Raw genomic sequence first — 18648 nt, 5'->3', positions numbered from 1 at the left:
AAACATGGGTTGGCTCGGCCTACCTGATGCTCACGAGGGATCCCGACTGGAAGAATAGTGGGAGATAACCAACGCAATCCAATAATTTTCTTTTCCATAAATGACTTATTTTATTATAAATATTTCCGACGAAATTTAGCAAATTTCATTTTTTCGAAAATCTGAAATTTTCCTATATTAGCATCCGTGAATATTCGTTTTTGAAAAATTTCTTTTTTTTTTTCTTTTGTTATTATTATTATTATGAGTGAGACTGTTTAAACATACCAGTTTTTTCTTTGTGTTTAAGAATTTTACTAACTAAATAATCTTTAAATAATTATTTAATTAATCATTTCTTCTCTTTCTTTTTTCAATTTCAATAATTCTCATTAATTCATTCGGATATATTCTTTTAGTTGTAAATAATTAGTATCACTAATTAAGAGAAACAAAACACATCATTTAAAAATAAACATCAATAAATATTTATTAGCCATAAAAGTTAATGAATATTATAAAATTAATTTTTTTCCTAACACAAAAGTTAATGAATATCAAGGAAAAAAATTCTTACATATATAGAAAGCATGAACTAATAAAAGCCAAAAAAATGAATTCAAAAGAGAGTAAAATTGAGTATTTTGCGAAATATAGAGTAAAAAGAGAGAATATGTAATTGTAAGATAGAGAGAGAAAGACATTAGTGAAGGTAATTTTGACATTTTAAAATTTTTAATAATAAATTTATTTTTTGAAATAGTTGTAAAAATGAATTTGGAAGGTTCAATAGCCTCACCCTATTATTGATTATTATTATTACTATTATTTGGAGGAAAAAGGACAATTACACTCTCAAAATTTGAGAAAATAATCATGTATACTTCTAAAATCTTCAATAAGGAAAACGAGGAACTCTTTTGACTATAATATCATTTGTAGATAGTAACTAAAATAACTAAACTTTAAAAAATTTTAGTAAATACAAATATAATTTAAATAGTTTAATTTATCTAATAGACTAATAATATTTGAATTTTTTAATATATAAAATATTTTTAAAATGTAAATTATTGTATTTACTTTTATAATATGTTTATGTTAATTATAAGATTTTAAATAAATCTTTATGTTAAATAGATTTTAAATTTTTACATACTTATTTTAATATTATGTTTCTATTTATTATAAAATTTAGTTTAATATAATATAAGATTGTAAAGTATTAAAATTTTTAAATATTAAAATATACATATTGTTACATTTATTTTAATATTACGTTTCAAAAATTAGAGTCGATTGTTTTGAGTTAATAAAGTCATAAGATATCATAATTAAAAAGAAATTTTAATGTCCAATTAAAAAAATTAAAATTTACATAAATATTTATTCAAATCTTAAGGATATAAGTGTTCTTGTTCCTTATTATTATTATTTTGGATGAAGGAGGGTTAAATAAGTTATCATGGACAAGTGATCATGAACCCACCTGCAAGCTAATTGATCTTGCAGTCAAAGAAAATTTTGCAGTCACTCAAAAGTTGGTAGGGTAACTTCACTAATAATTAAAATCTCTTGTGGAAATTGAATAATAATATTAAATCCTCACCTAATTCGGGCAGGCTCGTTTAACTTTCATTATATTCAGTAGTGGGGCATTATAATTTCATGTGGCCAAGCTTTAAAATTGCAACTACTTACTGCGGCCCAGCAATCGGCAGCCACTTATAGTGTGGCAGCTGCATTTGATTACTGGAATCAATATATCTCTAATTCTGTTTTCTTTATTCACATTATTATGATTCAGATTGTGCATCTTTTTTCGTAAATAAGGCATAAAGCAAAGCTAGCTGCCATCCAATTGAATGTTCAAAGTAGCATCCGTTTGCCTTTATTCGTTCCATTTTCACATGGGCTTTTTCTCTGTCGCCAATGATGGACTCTGTTTCTGTACCGTCCATTCCTCATCATCATTGAGTTCGGGGAACATGGGATGTTGTTCCCCTGTTTCTATGGGACAATTTTAGAATGTCTTAGGTATTGTATCAATCTTAGGATAAACAAATAGAGTTATAACGTATGTGTATTTTATTTTAAAGAATCATTAGATAATTGATGGTTATATAAAATTTAATTATATATGTCATACATTCATTAATTAGTTATATTATCTCTTATGTATTTTAAAATTTCTCATTTCTCTAGATGCTGTCCTTGGACTTTTTTTAATGTTGGATTTCAAGCATTTAGCCAAATTCAATTTGTATTTGCTACAATGCTACTAGAACACACATATATAATATTTTCTTTTGGAAAAGAAAGTATTTATATAATTTATATTACAAGTTACTGGCATTATAATAAAAAATGTGCTCAAAGTTTTTTTTTTTTTTTTTCAAGTGAAGACCACGGTAATGGTGGGGGTTAGGAAGGAATCCTACTTATAGATCATCAAACGAAACATAAAACCTAAAAACAACAATCAAAAGCAAACTAACAAAGAGTAAAACTAAATCCTAACATTAGGGAACTCCTACGCATCTAGAAGAATGGAAAAAAAAAAAAAAGCAAATCAATATGCAAACCCTGAGGACTCAAGAAACACTAATGAACCGTGAAAGAGAGAACAAGCTCAATTAGTCATAAAAAATCAACTGCACGAGTAGGCTCACGAAAAACATGACTGACCATGAAAGAGAGAGAATAAGACATGGCTTGGACTCAACCAAGAAAATAGACACAAACCTATTGCACAGAACCACGAGAAGTAATCCAAGAAACCATTGTAGCCGAGTTAAACTCCACCTCAGGTACAAGGTAATCAAGCTGAGTAGCAAGCTCCAAATGCTCACAAATAGCCATTTGCTCAGCATAAAGAATCGGTTGGTACCTAAGAAAAAAAAAAAGCTAAAAGCTGTTAGAACCACACTCCGATGATAACATAGAATACCACCAGCAGCTGACAGCTTAGGATTACTCCAAGAGCATTGATTCACTGAATGATTCACCACCTTAGACAGTGGCCGCAACTAGGAGACAGACCTCATCGGCCTTCGAGCAGCTCAATAACTCTCAACCCCTCTGCAAACTGAAAGCCTAAGACCCCCTGCAATTGGGATGGTTCAAAACTGAAGACAGAACTAGCAAGCCTAAGATCTAAAACCATCTTATGAATAACAACAAACTACAAAAAACAACACCGAATCAAAACTCAAAGCATTACAAGCCTTCCAAACGTGCCACAAAATAAAACTCATAGTTTAAATTCATATGTTTATTATATGCATCTAACGCATGGTTGGAAAATTTTTGTCGATAAAGACAACAAAGTCAAAATGTATTTGCACACTGCCCATATTTTCACTCATAGGTGATTAAATTGAACCCCGCTCAAGTAGTGGCAGAGTCTAATTGATGATGAGTTTTGTGTTGAAGATTGAATAAGAATCAACTTTCCAAAAGAAACGACATAGTCGGTTACACGAAACAAAATGCATTATGTTGCTATCTGTTCACAAACAGTGTGTCGATAAAAAGTCGCGTACGACGAACAGCTCATATCATTTGGCAGCAATAAGCTTTCAAAGATTTTATACACGTGATCTGTATAATTGAGATTTAATTATTATGATTAAAATAATTAATAACTGATCACTAATTACCCAAATAAAATTTGCTCAAAAGAAAAGCACAGATAAAAAGAAAAAATCATGATCCTTTCCTCTAATACTTAAATTGCAAGATTTTTGCTTAAAAGCAAATGCATATCCTCAACCGACTCTAACTACTAGTAATGGGCCATTGTAATCCCTTTTAGATCAGAGTCTTATAATATGATCAAGTGATAAAAATTGATATGAAAATCTATGTTTACAACATGTGATGTAATATAGGTTCAGGTATCCTATTTTTTGGACGTAATTTTTAAAATATGTGCAAATTATGGGCTTTGATTTCACTAAAATCATGTCACAATCGAACCCCAATTGCCGGTCTACTAAACTATCTACTATTAGAAAAGTTTCACTCCCCGGTTGCTTTAAATGAACGCAAAATCCATACCATAGCTTTGAGCCTTCGAGTGTATTTTGTTTGTCTGCAATTACACAGCAACAAATTGTTTGTAAGCTTCCGCTTTCACTGCATGTTTTACTCTAGCCGTGAATCTTTTCTCTTCCAGATGAATTTAATCATATCAACTTTCTTTTTTAATCGTAGCACTCCTCATGAGCTTTGGATCACGGTACATTTAGTTTTATACCCCATACTGTAATTAGAAGTCCTGACAAGATAAAAGTTTAAATATGCATCGGGTTTTTGGGTGTCATCTCTGGGGCATTTCTTTGTCCTGGTCAGTAAATTAATTATCAACTCACCAACCTGTTGGAGTGCAGCGTGAACAATTGATAACAGCATTACCATGTACAAGTCAAAATTTTGTACAGTAAAAGCATAGTGAAATAATATAAAACATAAATAGAAAATGAAAATAGAAGAACCAGAACACACTCTATTACAGACTTTTCATCACTGAGAGACCACATAAACCCCACCATTGAATGCCTGGAGCCTCATTTGGCAACATTAAAAGAAATCCCATCAAATAATCATCTCTTTAACTTCATCAAAGAAATGGGGAAGAGCTGGCTTCTAGCTCTCGCCGCTTTTGTCATCTTTCAGTTAATTATTCCAACAGAAGCTGCTTCATTTGGTGTCGGTGGTGGTGTTGCTATTGGCATTGGCGGCGGTGGTGGAGGAGGAGGAGGTGTTTGGATTGGTGGAGGTATCAACGGTGGCCCTGCTCAAACCCCAAGTGGGTCATCTCCGGGTTCAGGTTCAAGTCTCAAAACAGCTTACACTGCTCTCCAGGCTTGGAAATCAGCAATAACTGATGATCCTTTGAGAATTTTGGACACTTGGGTTGGAGACAATGTGTGTTCGTACAAAGGAATCTTTTGTTCAGATCTTGGAGCTCAAGGCCCTGTTGTTGCAGGCATAGATCTCAACCACGCAAATCTTCAGGGCAATCTTGTCAAAGAACTGTCTTTGCTCACTGATGTCAATCTACTTCATCTCAACACCAACAGATTTTCAGGCACAGTTCCAGAAACTTTCAAAGACCTAACCAGCCTCCAAGAATTAGACCTCAGTAACAACCAATTTTCAGGCCCTTTTCCTCTTGTCACTCTCTACATTCCAAATCTTGTTTACTTAGACCTCCGATTCAACAGCTTCTCAGGACCCCTCCCTCAGGATCTCTTCAACAAGAAACTTGATGCAATCTTTGTCAACAACAACCAATTCAGTGGGGAACTCCCACAAAATTTGGGCAACTCCCCAGCTTCCGTCATCAATTTGGCTAATAACAGGTTGAGTGGAAGTATCCCAGCTAGTTTTGGGATCACAAATTCTAAGTTAAAGGAGATTTTGTTCCTGAATAACCAGTTAACAGGTTGCATTCCCGAGGGAGTTGGGCTGTTTTCTGAGATGCAAGTGTTTGATGTGAGTTTCAACTCACTGATGGGTCATTTGCCGGATACAATATCGTGTATGAGTGACATAGAGATTCTGAATTTGGCTCACAACCAGCTATCTGGGGAACTGCCGGACCTGGTGTGTTCGCTGAGGACGCTAATGAATCTAACTGTGGCTTTCAATTTCTTCTCAGGGTTTAGCCAGGAATGTGCGAGGTTGTTGATCAGGAATGTGGGATTTGATTTCTCAGCAAACTGCATTCCTGGAAGAGATATGCAGAGGCCTCAACCAGACTGCTCTCAGATCCCCGGAGGAGGATTGAGTTGTCTCAGAATTCCTGCCTTACAGCCTCTTGTATGTGGGTCGTTAGTAGCGAGTTTAGAAGCTAAATCATCTCCATGAAAGTCCATGAAAGAGGGAAATTACTCTTTTTATTTTTTTTTAACCAGTATTGTAAAACAGGAAGGTGGTGGTGGCTGCCTTTCAATTAATATAGCAAATTAGCAATTATGATTCACAGCTTCCAAATTTATTTCTTCATGGCTTCAGTGCAATATTTGTGGGTTATATCAATTTTCATTATCTGTCTTGAATAGACGAGACAAGCCTATCAACTTGAGAGATATTTATGAGACTGATGATGTTAGCAGGCGTCGATTTTTATGTTATTGTGAGTGAGATTGTTACAGTCAAGTATATATCTTAATCAATATGTTATGGATCATTTTCCTTCATGTGATACCTGTTAAGCAATGAAGTGTTATCTTAAACAGTAGGTTGACAAGCAACCACAAAAATAAAAACTTGGATAATCTAGAAAAGGATTTGCTGAACCACTCGGCTCAGCCCGAGTGCCCAGGGCAGCTGCCCTTCAACGTATTATGGGGGTATTTTTTTTCTTAATTAATTGAGTAAAGGTAGTTTTTTTTCTTATTCATGAGTAAGGAATAGATATTCTTTGAATATTTGTGAGGGTTAAAATCTGGGCAGAGCTCCATTAGTATTGATGTAAGTTGGTCTCAGTAATAGTCTGATTTGTAAATATCAGTTATAGTCTCATATAATATGAGTTGTAATATGAACAATAATCTCATGTAATAAAAAAAAAGAAAGAATTTTTTCTTACCCATGAGTGAGGAGTAGACATCTCTCGAATATTTGTGAGGGTTAAAATTTGGGCAGAGCTCCATTAGCAATGATGTAAGTTGGTCTCAGTAATAGTCTGATTTATAAATATCAGTTATAATCTCATATAATATGAGTTGTAATATGAATAATAGTCTCATGTAATAAAAAAAAAAAAAAAGAAAAGGATTTGCTGTTTGTGTCACATGACTTCTGCGCAAGCAGCGCAACCCCGCAGCTCATTTGTCTTGTTTAGACATGATTATATAACGCTGAAATCAAAGATCTCATTTCCCCATTACTTACTTTACGTTTAATTCATTATTCCTTCTTATTAATTCTATGTTCTTTTTATTGTTTTTTTTTTCTCAATCACTTGAGTTATTGTAAAAGAAAAAAAAGTTTTTCTTGGATTTAATCGATCGTCGATCATTTGTAATCATTTAGGCTTTGTCATCAAAATTACCAAAGTAAATTTTTTTTTTACCTAATAATGAGACAGCTCACGCCTCAAAATAAATTTAATATTAAAAAGTCAATGAATCTCACAATAAGACATACAGCTCTATTATATAACAAAATATTAGTGAATTATCATCACTTTAATATGCTGAGATGATAAGACACGCCGATTCAAACTTTTCTCAAATCCTTGGATCCTATAATATAAACAATAGAACAATTAGAATAGCCCGGCAACCCCCATAATGTATATGAAAACTTTCAAGTTTGCCATGATTATTATTATTGTGGCCGCAACTCATATTATTAGAATAAAATTTAATTTAATTTAATTATTTTTCCATTAACTCATACCTCCTAAATCTACAGATTTTACCATCTGAAATTTACTGAAATCTAAATAAATAGAATTAATATTACGGTAAGAGATTTGGCAAGACTAATTTCAAAAATTTCCGAGAACAAATATTTAAAAAAAAATATTTATCACAACTCATATTTGTAGGAGGAAAAAATTTTTGGGTGTGTTTGGTTGTAGTATTAAAAAGGTATTAAATTACTATTTACATTAATTTAATACCAAACCCATGTTTGGAAAATAACACAAGGGATTGGGGTGGGAGGCTAATGCGTCAACTGACGCATTAGCTTTGTTTTTTTTTTTCTTTTGCTTTTAACTTTTATTTTTTGTTTTATTATTATTATAATACTAAAATAATAAATAAATATAATTTTTAATTTAATATAATATTTTTATTTTATTTGTTTTTACATTATAATTATTAATATAGATTAATAAATAAATAATTTATCATTCAATAATAATATTTTTTTATTTTTACATTATAATTTATTAATAAATTTATAACTTATTATAACTAATAAAAATATTTAAATATGAATAAATTTAAATAATATTAATTTAAAATTAATAATAATATAAATAATAATATAAAATATTAATGCAATTTAAATGTATTAATATAATATAAAACATTAATATAATATAATATTTAATTTAAATTAATTAAAAAAATAATACAGTACAGTATAGCACCAAATATTATACAACATTATTATAATATAATACTAATACAATACAATATAATATAATATATTAATATTAAAATAATATAATATAATATAATACAATACAGCGTGTTAAAACGCACCATTTTGAGTCTTATGTGGACTCGAACTGACAAGCGCACCAACCATTTAGATTATAAGTTGCATTCATATAGAATGGCTGGACGCGTCACTCCATCCTCCTACACGTAGTGAGCGGGGCAGGAACATTACGTATCGCCAGGAAAGCCAATTTATTGGCTCGAAAAAGCTTTGATCGCGACTGGTTGTAAACAAACAGGAAACAGCTGTCTCGCCTCTGCTTTCTTTCGAGCTTCGCTGCGTTGGCTTTTCCCACTACTGATACATGCACTTGGTTTTGTACCTGCTACTTGGGATTGGGTAAAAAATGCCTGTTTAATTCCAATATTGAACAGATGCAATGTGCATGACAATTAAGCAGACCAGAAAACCTATCCACGCATAGCATTTTCTTCTAAATCAGTGAGTACACACATATAACATGTACCTGAAGTTGCCTTTTTTTAACATGCTCTCTCCTAATGTGGTGAGTTTATATCTTCAAATCAAGAAGTCAAAATCTATGCAACGCTGTATTAAGACAGGAATGCCTGCAGGCCCCAAATACAGTTTTACATAAAATAGTCTCTCATGGCGATAAATAATGCTTAGCCATGATAAAAATGTTAAAATATTAAGCAAAAGATCATCTTCGACCAGCATGAAGCAGAGGAATTCAACAATGTGAACGGATCAACAATTTCCCGAAGATCAGATTTCGGGTTAGGCAATGTAGTACATTGGATTGGGGAGTTTGAAGGACCTCTCAGCTTTTGCAAATCCCAATAAGTCACTCCACTGATCTCCAGAGCTCCCATGAATCCTGTAACCTTCATTCACCAACTCTAATCTCTTCTCCGATTTGTATACTGTGGCTGGTTTTCCTTGATCTGAAGGACCCCTGTTTCATTAAAATGTTCACTCAAAGGCCAGTTATCTAATAAATTAATTATTATTCACCAAATAAAAGCATATAATAAATGTCAGTTTTGAATATCTCATCATGAATATCGATAGCAAAGAGATCAATCACATAATTTCATATCGGTTCCAGTACCTCAAGAAAAGCTTTTTCCAATCACTGTATCCAGCAAACAGAAGATTTTTCTCTGTGGTATTTCTCTGAAATTCGTTCCTCCCAGTTAGCAGAAATATCTTGAATCCCAGCTGCTTGAGCTCCTTGTAAAAATTCAAGCTTGCTGGTAAAGCAGGTGCCTTAGCTAAATCCACCCACTCGTCAAAAGCATCTTCATTGAAGATTTCTGATCTAAATTCAAAGCAAGATAGGCCCAGTAACTATGGTTTGAAAAAAAAAAAGTTATGAAAAATCATCAACAAAAAGGTTGCGGATGAGTCGCACACAGGATGCAAACAAGACAGCTGCCCAGAAGTGAAAATGACTAAACATGAGTATAACTTATGAACTTTAAAGGAGTAAACATTTGTAGGTCTAATCACGATATGCACCAGTGAAAATTCTCACATGATACAGACTGTTGGCAGGAATATGGGTCATGTCATAGTTATAAATAAGGCGAGATATGCTAATACAAGATTGGTTTTCGTGTTAATGGGGTGCCATGAAAACCTCAAGCAATCAAACTCATAAGTGATTAATGTCAATCTTTTCCTAGATGCAACAGTTTAGTCACTGTTTTGTTTGTAAATGCACTCAAAATTCTTAAACATGTGACCTAAAATCACTTTCTAACTTATCATGCTTAGGCCATTTTAGCTGCATATGTTTTAACTGTGTCCTTAACGGCCATCTAAACAAGTAATCTTCATTCTCTATATGAAATTTCATCCTTTTTTTTTGGGGGTGGGGGGGGGGGGGGCGGGGGGATTTTACCATGGCTGTAGATCCTAGGACAAGGATGAAGAGTAATCACCCTAATTCAATGGTACATCATAGGCCATTATCTCAATCTATATGGTAGACTAACTTGTAATTTTGATTGTATAATATTAAATTCAATAAAACATTAGCATAACCCTGCCCCTTCGTGGATGCATCAGTTAACAAGTCCAATGGACTCATCTATCATGATGCATATTAAAGCAAACATGTCTAGGTTTCAACTTCGCTACTCATATAGTTACATACATGCTCAGACATCCAGGTCCTTAGAATACACTCATGCATCCATTCAACATAATCCAGAATGATTGTCAATGATAAACAAGTATCAAACACTAACATGTTGGGGCAAACGAAAAGCAAAATCGAGGCTCTGTTTGTTGTTACTGCTGTTTAGCAGTTGTACTGTCGAAAGCAATGTTGACAATGCGTTTGACAAACATGTTTGCAAGTTAAGATCATGAGTTATGTCATGATTTTTCATTTAACATAACTTATGAAATTAAAATTTAGCACATGCATGTCAAGTTTTATTGACACGTGGGATGAGGATTCGTGCTCCAACACCTATGTCGGACAGCTCCTGACTGCTGATTTGGAGCTCCGCACAAAGTCTGCTGAGCACCGAAGCCTGGCCCTGACCCTAGAGCTTCTATTTCACACAGGGCCACGGCACCACATTAGCAAACAAAGAAGGTTGAGTAATACTAGGTGCCCGCTCAAGCTACTTATGCAAACTAATTGAATCAAATCGACGAGATGAAATGAAACTATAGGAATTGTCTCCTTATTCCTATTCTGTGGCGTTAGCATAGTCTATTGCCTAACAACATGCACACCTACCAGATCATGACACGTGGTAATATTACAACACCATAGGAACCAACAAACAGTGAAATCCAATCCAAAGGCTCAGAAAAGAAAACGAAATACCCGAAACCATGAGCTGCATAGTAGGGCAAGTTGGAAAGAAGGGTCTCATCGATATCAAAAACCCAAGCGTCCTTTCCGTCACCAGCCGAAACGTTGGCGCTCTTTGCGTGCTTCAGCGAGTAGCCGGAGACGATTTCAGAGTCGGACAGGTAATGTTCACCGGTCATGTACTTCTGAACGAACTCGACGCACCTTGACGGAACAGAATCCCATTCTCCGGCGTCGTTGGTCTCCACGGAGAAACGCCAGCTGTCGCAGTACAACTCATCGCCCGCGCGGATTTTTCTGTCGCCGGCGAATTCGATCCTGCCGGGGAAGATTTGGATGACGGATTGTGAAAAAGCGTGAGAGATTAAGAACGAGTGGAGTGAGATGACGAGGAGGAATTTGCAGCAATCCATTTCCTCCCTCTGGCTCTGCTATTATTGGCTGGCCCCTCCTGATTGTCCTAAATAACAACAAATGGCATCTCATTTTTTCAGCTTAAAACTAGAATAAAACGACATTGACGCGGATTGTTATCAGCTAAAACGACTCTCCGTTTTTTGGCATTTTCCCTTTTGACCACTTGTTACAGGAATCTAATCTAATAAATTTATGTTTCAACGATATAATCATTAATCTACAGACGGTAGACGCAATAAACATAGAGGGAACATTTGTAGTTTTGTATACAGTAAACGTAGTAAATGTGCTTTTGAGTTGAAAGTTAAAAAAAGTAAAAAAGACATTGTTACGAAAGATTGCACAACACTTTGTAAAAAATTGTGTGTTTTAATAAATAAAATTACAAAATATTCATAAAATTTTAAAAATTAATCATTTACATTCTTATTTGAATCGTGGGTTGAAAAATATCCGCAAAAATAGTATCAGGGCCAAGTTTTAGGTTCAAAATATAAAAATGGAAGAAACAATTGTTTATTTTATAAATTATGGAGGATATAATCTAATGATAGATAGTACTACAATTAAGGATAATATAACTAAACATAGGCAATATTATTATTTAGAACAAAGTAGATTAGATGATAAACAATTAGAACAATTGTATTATATCATGGGCTCATGAATTTAGAGTTGGAGAACTCATAATAATAAAACATAGAAATTTAAATATAAATCATATTCTTCTATTCAAAATTAGGAGAGAGGTTTATAGAAATAATTTTTCATGGAAACAATAGAATATTAATTCTATTGAGGAATATACAGACGAACTTGTGATTGATTATAATAGGGTTTTAACTATTAAGCAAAGAGATGAATACATTTGGAATGATAAAAGGATTAGAAGTAAATACTATCCTTCTGGCAACATGTTGATAGGACGCAAAGATTTAATCATGTATAAACTTTGTTATATACATAAAGGATTAGAAGAAAACAATATTCCTAAGGATATAAGAAATATTATATGTCACAAATACTTGTTAGAATATAATGAAATATTATCCAGATAATACTATGAATAAATTACCAGATCCATTGATAATTGCACAAAATATAGAAACCAATAAATTTCTATCTTCTAATTATAGGCATAGAGGATTTACTTATGGAAGATTTCAACCATTTAATTTGGTAAATGATTATGATATGTAGGGAAATAATAAGTTAAATTGGATTTCTCTATATTTATAAAATAAATTAAGAAATCCTAATTTAACCATAAATGATATAGAAAGTGCAAATGAAATACTTGAAATTAAAATATTTAATGCTGAAGATATAAGACAAGTTAAAATGTTAGGAGATCAAATGAGTAAAGAATTTGATTCAATCAAACAATTAATAAAAGACTTCATTGAAGATCAAGATAGATTGAAATAAGCAATCATTAATGTCATAAACAAAAAATCAATTGAAGATAAATTAAATAAGATAGAAATTCAATTACATAAAATTAAAAAAAATCGTTGAACAAATTGGTAATAAGTTTGCAAAAGGATTGAAGTACAAAAGATTAGTAACAATATGGAAGAATTACTCATGGTAATTAAAGAAAAAAATAAAATTTTACAAGATACCATAGTTTACTACAATGAAAAGAAAAAATAAAGAAATGCTAGCAATATCAAGACCAATATTTAACAAAATAAATGAAGATAAAAAATTAATAAGTTTAAGGATGCTAAGTGAAAATATAGACAACAGATTAAAAGAATTATCTAATCTAGAAATATTCAATGAAGAATCTGAATGCGAAGAGGAAGAAGATGTATTTATTAATTTACAAGACATTGAAAATAGAGTAAAATATCTAAAAATGAAGGAATCAAAACCAAGGGTCTTTAAACAAGGAGAATTTGGTAATAGAGCTTCCTATACTAGGGGAAATACAAATATACAATTATTATTTAAATATGACATCGAAGATAAAATCAGTAAGATAAAATCCAGCGATAGACCTAAAAATTGGATATGTTCATATTGGAGGAATCCAAGTCATGATAAAAGCTCATTTTTTAGAAGGAATAAATAGTCTGGAAAATTTAGTAGTACTGGATAATAGAATAAAAGATCGAAAACATGCACTCATTAGAATAATACAAGGAAACTTGAGTTATAAAAAGTTGATATTTAAGATATATCCCAAATATTCTGAGTCTTAGAGATAGAAATATAAATAAGACATTAACCTTATACCATGATTTGATATAATGCATGATGAATCTTATCCATATAGCATAACATATGCCATAGAATATACATTAACAAATTCAACAAATAGTGAAATGTTTGTTGATAAAGATTTTATTGAAATTGATAAATTATTTAATAAAGTTGGAAAGATACAATCTCTTAAAATTTTGAGAGAAATCGATTTACCAGATGAATGTGAAATAGATCTAAGTAGTCAACCTACTCTGATTAGGGAAAATACTACTAAGCCCATAGAATATACTCCAGAAGGAAGAATCATCATAGGAAATAGAAGATCATTCTCTATACCCAAAGAGAACCAATAGAACCCAAAGTTTTACAAGATGTAGCCACCTTGTGATACCGCCATCACATAAAATATTGGCCACAGTTAGGAAAAATAATCAAAATCTAAAAATTAAGATTAAATATAATAATGAAAAATCATGGCATGAGACTTTTGCTATCCTTGGTACAAGAGCTGCAAAATCTTATGTAGATGCCCAAATGATTAAATATTTAGAAAGAAAGATTCTAATTGAACCTCGTACATATGTAGGATTTAATGGAGAAAGAAAGATATTAAGTCAGTATTGTGAAATACTATTAAAAATAAAATGAATAGAATTTATCTCTCTCTTTTTTTTCATAGAACTATATTATAAAATAGAAATAAGTTTTTTATTATCAGGGATAAATTTTCTTGAAATTTTCTCTCCTTATTGCATAGGAGATAAAGAAATAAGCATAACAATTAAAGGGATTAAGAAAACTATATCAAGATATGTCTAATCCTTTTATAGTTTATATAAAAGTGATTATACCATATTATAAGCATAAGCCAAAATGATTTCATACTTTAATTGATACCGGTTTAGGAGTTAGTTTAGCTAATTTCAGGATTTATTCAAAATCATACTGGAAATATTATAAGCCTTTAACATGACAAGGAATAAATGGTAAACAAATCACCTTAGAGATATGTAGGATTAAAACTTTAATCCAAATAGAAGATTATATCCTTAAGTATCCCTATATTATAGTCTTATGATCATATGGCATCAGATATATTTTTTGGAATTAATTTTCTTCATAAGCTCATTTATATAATGACTAACAAAACAATTACTCTTAAAACACCATGTAATCATTTCATTACTACAACAAGGATTTATAGCCCTGTTTGGCGAACAACTGGAAAATTATATTTTAGACACAGCTAGCGTGATGATTTCACTATAAAAATCAATCAAATCATATTAGATTATGAAAAAATTTTGGAAAAACTTGATAAAACTTTTCGTGAAGACCCAATTCAATAATGGGAAATTGATAAAACATATGTTAAGATCGAATTAAAAGATCCAAATGTTGTTATAAGAGTTAAGCCTATGAGAAATGGACAAGAAGATAGACAAGAATTTAATAAATTAATTAAAGAGTTACTAGAACTCAAGATTATTCAAGAATCTAAAGGTCCATATAGTACTCGAGCCTTTATGGGTAGGAATCATGCAGAGATTAAACAAGGAAAAGCTCATATGGTTATTAACTATAAAGAATTAAATAAATATACCAAATTCGATGGATACTTTTTACCTAATAAAGATACATTAATTACCTTTGTAATTAATAAAAAGATATTTAACAAGTTTGATTGCAAATTTAGATTTTCCAAATTAAACTTGAAAAAGAGAGTATACAACTTACTGCCTTTAGTATACCTCAAGGACAATATAAATGGACTGTAATGCATTTTGGATTAAAAAATACATCACAAATATTTCAAAGAAGGATGGATAAAATTTTTAAACAATTTCATGAATTTTGCATTGTTTATGTGGATGATATTCTAATATTTTCAAATAATGAGGTAGATCATAGTAATCATCTCATTTCTTTTGCAGAAAATGCAAGAAACGTGGAATACTACTTTATAAAAGAAAAACTGAGATAATACAACCTAGAATAATAGAGTTTCTAGGGTTAATAATAGATGAAATACGAATTGAGATGCAACCTCATATTCTTGAAAAGATATATTTATTCCCTGATAAATTAGAATCTAAAGAACAAATTCAAAGATTTTTAGGATATCTTAATTATGCTGAAGGTTTCATAGTAAGCTTAACTAAAAAAAGCCAACCCTTACAAGGATTATTAAAGAAGAATAATGCAAAATCATGGGAAGATCTCCATACCAAAGTAGTAAAAAAATTGAAAGAAAAATGTGAAAGTCTACCAAGGTTAGGATTTTTTACCACTAATGATAATTTTATTCTTGAAATTAATGCTTGAGATAATCACTGAAGTGTAATTCTAAAAACAAATTAAGAAAAGATTTGCAGATATGCCAGTGGAACATTTAAGCCCACATAAAAGAATTACCATCACTACTAGAAAAATGGTTTTTTGTGACACTTGTCTTCTGACACTTTATTATAAAGTATCAGTAATTACATGTATTTGGGGCATTTTCCGTGTTTAACAGATAAGTATCACAAATTGCTAATACTACGGTATTAGTATATTAAATATCACAGATTCGTGACACTAAAGTATTAGTAGTTAAAAAAATAAAATTTTAATTTTGTATCTAGTAATAATCAAACCGAAGACCCCTAAGCCATAAGCTTTTTATTTTAACCGCTATACCACTCGGCCACAAATTGCATTTTTGAACTTATAAATTAATAAATACATAAATATTAAAACTTAAAACCTAAAACCTAGAAATCTTTCATGTATGGTCTGTGTGAAACCTAAAACCTAAAAAATTTTGTTAAGTCAAAAATCTATCTCACGGCCGCCGAAGCTTTCTTCCTTCTCTCTCCTTCCCTCTCTCTCCTTCCCTCTCTCTCGCTCTCTTTCTCTCTCTAACAATGATCTACCTTGAATGCCGCCTCTGTCAACACCTTGAAACCCGTCATCCTTAAGCTAAAATATCCCTGAAAAGAACCCAGAAAGTGCTGTGAAGAATTTGGGCAAAGCTAAGGTTTGAAAGTCCGAATCAGTGTTGTGATAATTCTTTGTCTCATTCTCTATTCTCATTGTTTAAGTATTTATCTGTTAATTGATTGATGTTTATTGAGTGCAAATGAGAGCTTGCACTTGTTTGGAAATCTAGCCATCTAGGGTTTTTGTTGCTTATAATCTAATTTATTGTTTAATAAAATAAATAAAACGCAGCTTTATTATAGGTGGAATTCAGTTTATTAAGTGAAAGAATGATTACAATCGGTGATTATGGATTTAGGTTGAATGCAATTTGTTAATTAAAAGAATAATGGCAATCAACAATCATGGGTTTAGTATGTAGTATATATTTCATTTAATGGTGTGTATGAAAACCCAAACCTAAAATTTTCTTAAGTAAAAATCTCCATTCTCCCTCACGACCTATAAGCCCATCACTCACTCTCTCTCTCTCTCTCTCCCCTCTTTCTAGCTAACAACCCAAAACTTATTGTGAAACCGCCATATCAATCTTTCAAAGCTCATTAGTTAGCAGGTTATTGTGAAAAGTAAGCTTTTGTTTGCTTTTATGTCTAATTTTACTTTAAACATTGGGATTGTTGATATTCGAGTTGCTGGACACTTGATTTTGAGGTGAAAGATTAATTAATAGTTTACGAAATTATGCTGAAAATTTGAGGATTGATAGACTGTTGTTGTGAACTTGGTTGTTTCCGAACTTGCTAAATGACTTTCAATTGATTTGAAAGTTTGATTAAACTAAGTTTAAATGAGAACATTTTAATTCTGGAAATTTTGGAATGAATTGGGTTTATATTTGATTTTGAATGGATTTCTCAATATGGTTGGTTGTTGTCCAATTTTATTAGAAATTACATATGTACCATGTTTGATATTGCAAACGTATAGTCTAACAGAGTTAGAATAAACTGAAATTCGGATAAACTACACTTCTATTTGCATACTTCGAATTTGGAAAGTTTTATTTTGATTGAACTTGTAATTTATTTTTAATGATTTTTCAAACTCTGCTGTCTCTGCAATAACTTCTTTTGACAGAATTGTTCATTAATCTTTGATCCTATCAAACACCAGCCTAATGATATTGGAATAGCCTCAAATTTTAATATGTTGTTGACTTATATGTCCACTTAAAATCTGGAAAGTATCATTATGATATATTTAGTATTTTAAATTTAATATAGGGAAAATATCCACCGTCCACCCATTTTTTACACATTTTTCAAAAATACACAATCATTAATCTTTGATTCTATCAAACACCAGCCTAATGATATCGGAATAGCCTCAAATTTTAATATGTTGTTGACTTATATGTCCACTTAAAATCTGAAAAGTATCATTTTGATATATTTAGTATTTTAAATTTAATATATATTCAAACACCTGCTGTTACTTTTACAGTTTCATATGCAATTTTGACAGAACTGTTCATTAATCTTTGATCCTATCAAACACCAGCCTAATTATATCGGAATAGCCTCAAATTTTAATATGTTGTTGACTTATATGTCCACTTAAAATCTGGAAAGTATCATTCTGATATATTTATTATTTTAAATTTAATATATATTCAAACACCTGGTGCTACTTTTATAGTTTCATATGCAATTTTGACAGAACTGTTCATTAATGTTTGATCCTATCAAACACCAACCTAATGATATCAGAATAGCCTCAAATTTTAATATGTTGTTGACTTATATGTTCACTTAAAATTTGGAAAAGTATCATTTTTGATGTATTTAGTATTTTAAATTTAATATATATTCAAACACCTACTGCTACATTTTACAGTTTCATATGCAATTTTGACAGAATTTGTTCATTAATGTTCGATCCTATCAAACACTAGCCTAATGATATCGGAATAGCCTCAAATTTTTAATATGTTATTGACTTATATGTCCACTTAAAATCTGGAAAGTTTCATTATGATAGATTTAATATTTTAAATTTAATATATATTCAAACACCTGCTGGTACTTTTACAGTTTCATATGCAATTTTGACAGAATTGT

General features: G+C 31.3%; 2 protein-coding genes across 2 annotated transcripts; one reads left to right on the top strand and one right to left on the bottom strand.

The window, feature by feature from the left end:
• Positions 1–4469: 4469 nt before the first annotated feature.
• Positions 4470–6101, top strand: LOC18056176 (leucine-rich repeat extensin-like protein 4). The gene has a single exon (XM_006451281.2). It carries the CDS (start codon positions 4612–4614, stop codon positions 5854–5856), a length of 1245 nt encoding a protein of 414 aa, XP_006451344.1. The 5' UTR covers positions 4470–4611; the 3' UTR covers positions 5857–6101.
• Positions 6102–8571: 2470 nt separating this feature from the next.
• Positions 8572–11559, bottom strand: LOC18056175 (acid phosphatase 1). The gene is made up of 3 exons (XM_024192395.1): positions 10985–11559; positions 9248–9457; positions 8572–9091 (listed from the first exon to the last, which is right to left on the bottom strand). Exons 1-3 carry the CDS (start codon positions 11383–11385, stop codon positions 8914–8916), a joined length of 789 nt encoding a protein of 262 aa, XP_024048163.1. The 5' UTR covers positions 11386–11559; the 3' UTR covers positions 8572–8913.
• Between the last annotated feature and the right edge of the window lie 7089 nt (positions 11560–18648).

This window comes from Citrus clementina, unplaced genomic scaffold (genome assembly GCF_000493195.1).
Source record: "Citrus clementina cultivar Clemenules unplaced genomic scaffold, Citrus_clementina_v1.0 scaffold_1, whole genome shotgun sequence".
In the NCBI taxonomy this organism is placed as follows: domain Eukaryota; kingdom Viridiplantae; phylum Streptophyta; class Magnoliopsida; order Sapindales; family Rutaceae; genus Citrus; species Citrus x clementina.
Note: the sequence above shows the minus strand (reverse complement) of the source record. Positions and strands in the feature narration are given on the sequence as shown.

Bases quoted from the DNA above. Each gene is read 5' to 3' on its own strand.
- LOC18056176 (XM_006451281.2), top strand. From the start codon at position 4,612: ATGGGGAAGAGCTGGCTTCTAGCTCTCGCCGCTTTTGTCATCTTTCAG.
- LOC18056175 (XM_024192395.1), bottom strand. From the start codon at position 11,385: ATGGATTGCTGCAAATTCCTCCTCGTCATCTCACTCCACTCGTTCTTA. The intron at 9,458-10,984 runs GTATTTCGTTTT...CTTTGAATTTAG, and splicing joins TATGCAGCTCATGGTTTCGG to ATCAGAAATCTTCAATGAAG. The intron at 9,092-9,247 runs GTACTGGAACCG...TTAATGAAACAG, and splicing joins TGGAAAAAGCTTTTCTTGAG to GGGTCCTTCAGATCAAGGAA.